This window comes from Cibotium barometz, chromosome 32 (genome assembly GCF_041138505.1).
Source record: "Cibotium barometz isolate CiBa-2024 chromosome 32, ASM4113850v1, whole genome shotgun sequence".
Taxonomy (NCBI): domain Eukaryota; kingdom Viridiplantae; phylum Streptophyta; class Polypodiopsida; order Cyatheales; family Cibotiaceae; genus Cibotium; species Cibotium barometz.
Genome location: NC_141077.1, coordinates 45,719,869 through 45,730,421, shown reverse-complemented (window position 1 = coordinate 45,730,421; position 10,553 = coordinate 45,719,869). Strand labels below are relative to the sequence as shown.

Below are 10,553 nucleotides of genomic sequence, written 5' to 3'. Positions count from 1 at the left end.
GTAACCCACCTCCAAGCAGGTAAGGGCTTGCACCTCGTGGGGGTGGGGTTCGTGAAGAGCAACCTTTGAAACCGTCTAGAAGTTTGACATGGCCAGCAAGAAAACCTTCTCCAAAACCCTTATCTCCCCTTCTACCAAACCCAATGAAAAACCATCACCATGGGAGCAATACCTCCTGAGCATGATTCAACATCTTCAGCAAACAAATTCAGCCTTGCAAAATGAACTACATCAGACAAAACATCTTTCAACCCTTGAGAAACAGATTAAGGAACAACAACACGAAAAAGAAAACAGGGAGGAAATCACACAGGTAAATTTACTTGATCCACAGCCTAAAGAAATTCTCATTAAAGAAGTAATATCACAGATTAATGAAGAGAATGAGCAGCAATGGATTGCAAAAGAAATTAGGGTGGGTGGTTTGTCAGAGGGTTGGGAATAGGTGGAGGTATTGGAGGACGAGGAGATTGCGAATGATACTTATGTCCCGGAATGCGAGATTCTACAAAGAAAGTTGTGCAGAGCTATCCCTTTCATCAACATTGGAGATCCCTCAGTGGCAATCAAAGGAAAACATGTGGTTTTGAGGTACGCAGATCTGAAACAAAAAATTAAAGGTCACTTAAGGGAACGAAGGTGTGGATGGCGGATGAACTCACAGCCACACAACTAAAAAACAGGAAACAAGAACTCAATAAAGTATACGAAGTAAGGAAACAAGAAAAATGGGCAGTCTACCGTAGAGGTAGAGTTGTTATTTTGCAGATTTCAAGACAACCAAACATGGTAGTACTGAAGAGTAGCTGCTAGAGAAATCCTTCATGTTATCTAGGATTCTCCTACGGTCATGTAGGGAATTTAAACTATTTTTAGTTTTATCTCTATTTTCATTTTGTTGCCCCCGAAGTGGAATGTAATCACATGGATGTATCTGATTAGTCCTATAGGTCAGATGTGGCCTCTAAAGGACATTAATATAGTTTTCTTTCTTTCTTCTTTCTCTCTCTCTCTCTCTCTCTATATATATATATATATATATACAAACACTCTCTCTCTCTCTCTCTCTCTCTCTCTCCCTCTATATATATATATATAGATATATACATATAGATAGAGAGAGAGAGCGTGCGTCAATAGCCCTCTTCTTTATCAGCAGCAACACATGGAAAGTAAGAAGTCTTTTGCCTCAGTCATCGCTTCACGATTACCGCCCATTCCTCCACCCGCCGACACCATGGGAAGCTTACCTCATGCAAGAACTGAAGAAACTCCAGGGAGAACTAGCAGCACTGAAACACGAGACTATCAAGAAAGATGAACAAATCAACGAACTGAAAGTGCAAGTGCAAGCCATGAAGACGAAGTAAGAGGAAGCACGAGAAGGACCCATACCTACAACACTACAAACAGAAACGACAAACCATGTTTCAAAGGTAAATTCAGTTAACTCACAAGATTTTGTTAAAGAAGTCATATCAGCGGTCAAAGAAAAGGAACGAATGGAAAGTAACAAAAAGGTAATCAGAGTCAGTGGTCTTCCTCAAGGCTGGGATAGGGCAAACATAGCTCAAGAGATTCGAGAAGACTACATATTAGATATAGATGTACTTACAACACAACTGAGCAAAGTAGTCCCCTTCGTGGACTTAGGAGACCGTATCTCTATTATAGTAAAGGGTACACAGGCAAAAGTCTCCTATATGGACAACAATGAGAAAATAGCAGTGATGAAGCAAACAAGGTCTCTCCAAGGGACAAAGGTATGGATAGCTGTGACAAACTCACCCCGCTACAACTCAAGAATAGATCGGCAGAGCTGAATAAAGTTAAAGAAGCAAGAAAGAATGGCAAATGGGCAATATACAGAGGAGGACAAGGAATCATTAAAGAATTCCGTACCCCACCCCCCTCAAGAGCAAATCCATCCATGGATGAAATATAGCTATTTTTATTTTGAACCTCAATTTCGAACTAGATGCAATAGAACCCATTGTAATTTAAACTTTTAAGAGTCTTAAGAGTTCATTTTGAGTTATTTTTTTCAGTTTTATGCCTCTTTGGCATCGATACCCAGAGTGGAATGTAAATGGATGTACCTGATCTGTCCCATAGGTTGGATTCGGCCTCCCGTGGACATTAATATAACTTTCTTTCTTTCTTTCTTTCTTTCTCTCTCTCTCTCTCTCTCTCTCTCTATATATATATATATATATATAGAGAGAGAGAGAGAGAGAGACGCACTCTCGCGTCTCTCTCTCTCTCTCTCTCTCTCTCTCTCTCTATATATATATATATATATATATATAGAGAGAGAGAGAGAGAGAGACGCACGCTCTTAGTTGTCACACACACACATACATACAAACACACACATACATACCTCTCCGTGCTCTCCCGTCGAAGAGAAATGAGGTTCTCGGTGAGCGCGGGAGTATAAAAAATGCGTAGCGTCGCTTAAGCGATAGCAAAAAAAACATCGCATAAGCGAGGATTTTTTTTTAAAATTTAACATTGCTTATGCGACGCTAGTCAGTCTGCAAGCGTCGCAAAAAACGTCGTTCAACAGCATCGTATAAGCGATTCAAAAAAAAAACATCGCATAAGCGACATATTTTTTTAATATAATTTTTTTACATCGCTTAAGCGACATTCGTCATCGTGTAAGCGATGGTGTATATTTTTAATACCCTCGCTATAGTCCCCAATGGCTAGTAGTGATGGTTAATGTAATACAAGAGTTGGAGCCCATTTATTTTGAGCAAGAACTTGGAAATAAGAAATGGGAAGATGCCATGAATGAGGAGATGACAACATTGGATGATGCAAATGCACTATCGGAGTTATTGCCTTTGCTTAAGAAAAAGAAATTTTTTTATGTAAGTGGATCAATAAGGTCAATCATAATGCTAATGGTTCAGTGAGCAGGTATAAGCATGCAAAGCCTTGTGTGGTTTGAAACAGGCACCCAGAGCATGGTCAAACAGGATTGAGGAGTATCTTGATACCATTGGATTTCAGATATCCAATGTACATTTGTCACTTATATGAGAAAGAAAAATAGAGGGATCATGCTATTAGTCATCTATGTGGATGATTTGAATATCACTGGTGATAGTGATGTGGACATACATGATGTTAGGAGGCTTTTGAAGCAGAAGTTTGAGATGAAGGATTTGGGTGAGTTGTAGTATTTCTTGGGCATAGAGGTGGTGATATCACCTCATGGAATTTTGTTATTTAAGAGGTAGTATAGCTTGGACATGTTGTTCAAGTATGGTACGATAAGCTATAAGTCTATTTCACTGCCATTGGAGCATAACACAAAGCTTTTTGAAGGTACATGTGAGCTTTTGGAGGCTCCCACTACATACAGGTGCATAGTATGGGTAGCTTGATCTACATGATCATTACTAGGCCAGACATGATGTATGTTATTGGACTTGTGAGTCAATTTATGTAGGCTCCTAACAAGCCACACTTGGATGTAGCTAGACGGATTCTTAGGTACATAAAGTCCACAATTAATTATGGACTTTCTATGAGGTTGGTATACAGGCACATGGGCACACATATGGTGATTGGGGTGGCAATGTTACAGACATGCAATGGTCAAGTATGTTCTCATTTGGGAGTGTTGCTGTGAGTTGGAGCAAAAAGAAGCACCCAAAAGTTGCTTTGACGAGTATAGAGGCAGAGTACAGCGATGCTGCTATGGCAGCTTGTGATGTAGCTTGGTTTCAAAAGCTACTTGGTGATATTGGTGATCTCGGGGATATGAAAATTTTAATTTATTGTTACAACATGGGTATCATAAAGTTGACCAATAGCCTAGTATACCATGCTAGGATGAAGCACATTAAGGTGCATTATCACTTTGTGAGGGAGAAGGTTCTAGCACGTGATGTAGATTTGGTATATATCAGCACACAAAGATCAGGTGTTTCACATCTTCACGAAGGAATTGGGCATAGAAAAGCTCCATAGGTTTAGGAGCTTACTTGGAGTGTAGTGTGTGGAACTGAACTCAAAGGGGAGTGTTGAGATATCGAGCTCAACTAGTGCTACGGCAGCGGACATTGATGACCCGCCTAGGTGATAGCTTTCTCACTTATGCCATTGGCATGGTTGGTGAGATTATGAATATACTTCGAGTGGATGATAGGCTATGTGATAGCCACTTTGGAGTACTAGAGTTATGGCATAGTTATACCTCTAGCTCATATAGTCAAGTTTAGACTATGGACCAACCATTTTGTATGTTATTGTAGGAGAGTACTTTGCCTTTATGTATGTACTCTTCATATTGTAGAAGAGTACTTTGTCTTTATGTATGTACTCTTCATATGGTTGTAGAGAACTGAAGAAGATAGAAAAAAATTTAGCCATCCATCTCTTTCTCTTGTCTCTTGAACTCTCTTGTGTGGGTGTTTGCTTGCAAGGAACTCAAGGTCTCTCTCTTCCCATCATTCTCTTTATGTTAGCGACACATAAAATTATCGCTTAAAAAACGCTTTAATATTTAAAAAATTATACATCGCTTATGTGACAATCTTTGTCTCATAAGCAATGAGTGTTATTTTTGCCTCTAAATTTGCCCCATGGCTAAAGGGGAGTCTTTCTTGTAGTGTCATAGGATAACTAAACCTAGAGAGGAAACAAGAGAATTTTAATATGATCAATTAATGCACAAACACAAATAGAATTAATCTAAGATATTTAGGAGTAGGAGTTATGTGTAAAAATTGATGCAAGATTAATATCTTGAGAAATATTCGAAGATGAAATGTGCATTTATGTGCATAAATATATGTAAGTGTGCAGTAACTCGGTGTAATTAAGCCTAAATAAGGGTAGATCTTTTAGTAAATCAAGATGGGGAATTGTGCTATGAAATTAGAGGGAGTTTTAGGGAATTACCATTCGAGATTTTAGTAAGCCAATAACTAATTGAATAGGCTAGAAAGAGAGAAGATACTAGAGGGTGATGTCCACCTTAACAAACTCAAGACTAAATTGATAGCATAGAGATGGATGATATTTATATATGAAGTACTTAGAATTACAACCCCTAGAATTATTGGAGAAAATGGTTCAATAGTTTTAGACAGAGAAGATTTCTGTAGAAATTGTGTGTCTCTTGAAAATATATTATGTTCAAAAGGCTAAAGAATCAAATCAATGGAAAAAAATGATGAAGTACATCTCATTTAGAGAAAGAACAAGGCCCTTAGAACAAGTTCATAAGTGTAATTTTCCTACTTAGTGTAGAGATTTGATCAAAGAAGTCCTTAAGGATAAAGTCTTAGACAAAGATCAAGAGCTTAGACCAAATTTGTAAGTGTAATTTTTCTCCTTAGTTTGGAGATTTGATGAAAGAAGACTTTGAGGATAAAGGCTTAATCTAGATAAACTTTATGAGAGAGAAAGAGAGGTATTTAGACATAAGTATCTAGCTGATGTATATAGGTATTAAGGTCTTAAAAGCCTAAAGCCCTAAGTTAGAGAATATGGTGGAAATTTAGAATCCTTTATGGAGACCTAACAATGGTATAACTTTAGAAATAACGGATGTAAAGCCATTATAAGTTCTAATCCAGTATTGATCCCAGTCTCTCTTAAGGATGTTAGAGAACTTATAAGGACTCTCTGTAAACTCAAGTAATCTGAATATTCTTTAGAGGCCTTCCCTAAACTTTGTAGCAGGAGGATCTACGATTGGAATTGCGACTTGAGGACTATCGTTAGGCAAAATTTGGACCAAAAAGGACCCTCTAAGTAATTCCATGTGAGCTTTCTGTTAGAAAATGAGTAGAAGATTAAATTTTTATAAATCAAATAAAAATTTATTGAAAGTTATTGATTTTGGGAATCTACTCTTTGAGATCTTTTCAATGATATATAGCATGATGGAAAATTTTGTATATTTAAGAAGTTCACAAATTGGTGATGATTTGCAAAAAATTAACCATTAGTCCATTTTTAAAGAAAAAGCTGACATGGCATTACTTAGAGGGCCCGTTTTGAGTCCAACATTTACCTAATGAGAAATCTCATCAGACTTGCGTGACAAGTACATTGATGTTACATTTTTTAGTTTTTTAAGTTGAGATATCTTGAATATTGATATCTTGAATAAGGATGAAGACTTATCTATTATTTTTGGGTGGCACACTGTGTATCAAGAACATAAAGACAGAATCAATGCATCATGGTGTGCAGAGATATTGATGGATTTTACAGTGACCTATAGTGATTTATGATGATATATTCACAATATTATGATGATGATGTATTGGATAGTTTTGAGTTAAATCTTTCCATTAATTTTTATATTGAAAAAATTTGTTTAGTGTGGAGTGTGTGTGAGCTCTATTTTCTACTGAAGTAGGTGTGTGTGTGTAATGGAGAATGGAAATTGAATTACAGTTGTGTGAGTTCACACCGACTCTATAATCCTAGTGGAGGGTGGTAGCCTAACCCATGGGATTGGATGGGGTTAGGCTAAGTCTATGGAACTCGTCAAAGTTGATAAAGGATTTTAATATTCGAAAACGGGTGGCTGGGTGGACCCAAATTACGGGTGCTTTCTAAACCTAGAGCCCAACCTTGATAACAAAGTTAGAAACTTGGGAGAAATCTAGGAATCAACTTTAGATCATAGAGTCTTTAGAAGAATTAAGGTAGAATTGTTCCCTTAATAATCGAGGATTAAGGCGTCATATTGAGCTCAAGGGAGCCACCAATGCCTCTTATTTGTGAGAATTATAAGGTGAATATTTTACTTGGAGGAATCATACAATCATACTCAATTCCTACCATAAGGCCTCTATTCTAGTCAGCTATATTGGGAAAGTTGTTGGATTGCTAAGCGATAGGATGTTGATGAATGGAGGCGTTGAGTTCGTTCTCTCTTTCCCTAGACTAGTCATCTGTTGTGGATTCACTTTTGGTAGGGGGTAGGGGTCTCAAATTGGTTAATCAAACCTATATTACTTGCCCATATCCCTTAATGTATAATTTCACTAGTATATGGGACATGCTTATGTAAATTCCCTAGCATTATGTATAGTAGAGAAAACGAGAATTAGGAGAAAAAAAGGTGTGCCGCATTGGAGGCTCCTTTTTCTTGTAATGTGAATGACTTAGTTTATTACACAATACAAAAATGTTAGTAGGACATACTCGTATTTGGTGTAATTTTTCCTAGCTATATTTAATGTTTAAAGTATCTTGAAAATGAATGTAGAAATAAGTTCAAAACACAAAAGATGTAGTTTTTCGATGTTTCTGAATAGTGAAAATTGTGTACCTACCTTCAAATCATGCATGCATTACTTTCTTTTGAATTAAACCAATGTATATATATATATATATATATATATATATATATATATATATGTAGAGAGAGAGAGAGAGAGAGAGAGAGAGAGAGAGAGATATGTATATATATCAATTAGTTGCGGATGCCTTGATAATTAGTTAGGGACCCCTTGATAATTTTTTAGAAGAAAATGTATTTGAAAAAGATAAGCTTACAAAATGGCACTTGAGAAAAAATCAATGAAGCAAGTATGTGCACTATATTTTGAGTCATTGCACATTAAGTGGATGTGAGCAAAATCCACATATTGTGACAGGTACATTGATATCACAATTTTTAGCTTTATAAGTTGAGATATCTTGAATACTGATATCTTGAATAAGGATGAAGACTTGTTTGTTATTTTTGGCTGGCACAATATCTAGGCACACTATGTATCAAGAACACAAAGAAAGAATCAATGGATAAACTACTTTAAAAGACCTCGAATTTGTTTTGTTTTTTTTAAGGGGGAGAGAGGGGCGTTGTGATCTAAATTTTTTGTAAGAGAACACAAGGGAGAGTGCAAGAGTTCTTGAGAGAAGGGATATTTACCTGTACAAGAGTTACACGGAATGTACATTCTTCCAAACTCATGTACAATTAACTAGTCTCAAAGCTCATGTACACTTAGTCTCAGCCTCGCCAATGCTGCTCGTAAAACAAATAAAAACATTAGACGTGATGACAAGCAAGTGGTTATGAAATAATGAGATCACAACTTTAAACCTTGAAGGTGTTAAATGAGGGTGGGCATTTAGCCCCATGAAATGAGACCATTGAATGAAAGCAAAACCTTTTTGAATGGGTCTCCCATATTTTTCAAACCTTTCACAATCCCTAAATGGAACCCTTAGACCCAAGAAAGCAATCAAATTTGACCAAATCCACGTAAAAAGGTCTTTTTCATATGCTTTGACTGAATCAGAGCCAAGATACCAAAAAATTTGACCAAATCCACGAAATAAGGTCTAGTGCACGATGCTAGCTCTAACCATAAATTCGCTCCCTACCTAAGTGTAAAAACGTATGAACAAAGCGATTGTCTTCCATTCCATCTTTCATAATTTCCAGTACTTGTCTTCCATTCCATCTTTTATAATTTCCAGTACTTGTCGTGCCATCTTCGTCCCGTTTTGAGACGTTGGAAGCAACTTGACAGAGCAATATGGAGCAGCGTGGTCTTGCATCCACCCTCTTGGGCTGTACGCTAGTCCTCCTCGTAGCTACTTCAAAATCCTACGCACAGCTTAGCTCTAGTTTCTACGACGCATCCTGCCCGACTGTTGCGAGCATCGTGGAACAAGTGGTGCAGCAGGCAGTGCAGCAGGAGGCCAGGATGGCAGCGTCCTTGCTGCGCCTCCACTTCCACGATTGCTTTGTAAATGTAAGTGTGTAAACTAGTTATAAACGTTGATCAGAAAGCTATACTGCCCCAAGGAAATGAGTAATGATTAAGAGTACAGCTCGATTGCACTGATTTTTAATGCAATGTAGGGATGCGACGGGTCGGTATTGCTGGACAATACAGACACAACGACAGGCGAGAAGACGGCCCCTCCAAACAACAACAGCTTGAGAGGCTTCGACGTGGTGGACAACATCAAGTCCGCCGTGGAGGGAGTGTGCGAGGCGACCGTTTCGTGTGCTGACATTTTGGCGCTGGCGGCCAATGCGTCCGTGACCCTGGTAATACATATTAGGAGCAGACTCGTCACATGAGGAGCCTAATTCAATTAACTATCTCATGACTGCTAGACGTTTAAGACCGATGATTGATGTACGCAGGCCGGAGGACCCTCCTGGACGGTGCTCTTGGGAAGAAGAGATGCAACCACTGTAAGCGCCACAGCGCCTGTGCAGGACCTCCCAAATCCCAACACCGATATCAACACGGTCATCGGCAAGTTCACAGCCGTGGGCTTGTCCACGCAGGATGCAGTTGTGCTCTCAGGTTCAAACTCATTGAATATTGCATGGTGAAGTCTAGTAGAGACTAGAGTACTTTGAAGTAATAATTCCGTTACAATTTGTTGATTTGTGGCCCGCCCATGTGCATTTTCTGTCGTGGCTGCAGGTGCCCATACCATCGGGCGCGCCCGCTGTATCTCCTTCAGCTCGCGCCTCTACAACTTCAGCAACACAGGCAGCCCCGACCCCACCGTCGACTCCACGTACCTGGCCGCCCTGCAGAGCAACTGCCCGCAGAGCGGCGGGGACCCTAACGCGCTCAACTCGCTGGACACAACCACCCCAGATACCTTCGACAACAAGTACTACGCAAACCTGCAGCACAACACGGGCTTGCTGCAGTCCGACCAAGAGCTCTACTCCACCTCCGGCTCCAGCACCGTCTCGCTCGTGGACACCTACAGTAGCAGCCAGAGCACCTTCTTCAGCGCCTTCGCCCAATCCATGATTAACATGGGGAACATCGGCCCTCTCACAGGCACCCAAGGAGAGATCCGTCTCAACTGCCGGAAGGTGAACGGCTAAGCTCGGTCAACAACATCTACGCGTAGCATTTATAGCTTTGGGCTTGCGCCCGCCGTTCAGGTCGTAGTCGGGAGAGGCGCCCTTCTATCTACTTTGTCGGCTTTTTAGAAAGAAGGCATTACCAGTTTATTGAGAGAGATATCATGTTGTTGCGATTGTTGAGTTCATGGGCTCTATACACAATCATTGGTGGTAATTGCGTTCTTTCAATTACCAGATTTGTTGATTGATTATATTAATTATTGCTCGAGGGTTTCTCTTGTTCTTCAGGAAAACTTTGAGATATAATTTGATGCTCAAGGCTTTTTGTTTGCAGAACACATGTGCACATTCTCTAGATCTCTTGTATAGCTTTGTCTTGTGTGCAGCTTGGATTCATGCAGCTCTTGCTAATTCCTCTTGCGTGCTTCACCTTTCACCTAGCAGCTTTAGTACACCTTTACAATGATCTACGTGGAACACAATCAAAGCCTCTTGTTGTTGATGGTGGGAAATTGGAATTAACATTTCATTTTGATTGGCAAAGTAATGGGCAGCTTCCGTTGGGTCTCTTTTGCTTTTTCCAGCACTAATAATGTCACATTTTGCCACACTAATATCGGTTACCTGGCATTATGCCATAAATATATGCACGTGATGCCCTTGCTTCTCGATAACTCCGTCCGGAGTCTCTTGAGGACGACAAAATTGGTGA

The 10,553-nt window shown here is 39.4% G+C and overlaps 1 protein-coding gene across 1 annotated transcript; it reads left to right on the top strand.

Annotated features, from left to right (window-relative positions):
* The first annotated feature begins 8,415 nt into the window (after positions 1-8,415).
* On the top strand, positions 8,416-9,986 carry LOC147620252 (peroxidase A2-like). The gene is made up of 4 exons (XM_086772730.1): positions 8,416-8,750; positions 8,861-9,052; positions 9,152-9,317; positions 9,441-9,986. Exons 1-4 carry the CDS (start codon positions 8,532-8,534, stop codon positions 9,857-9,859), a joined length of 996 nt encoding a protein of 331 aa, XP_086628856.1. The 5' UTR covers positions 8,416-8,531; the 3' UTR covers positions 9,860-9,986.
* Positions 9,987-10,553: the final 567 nt, after the last annotated feature.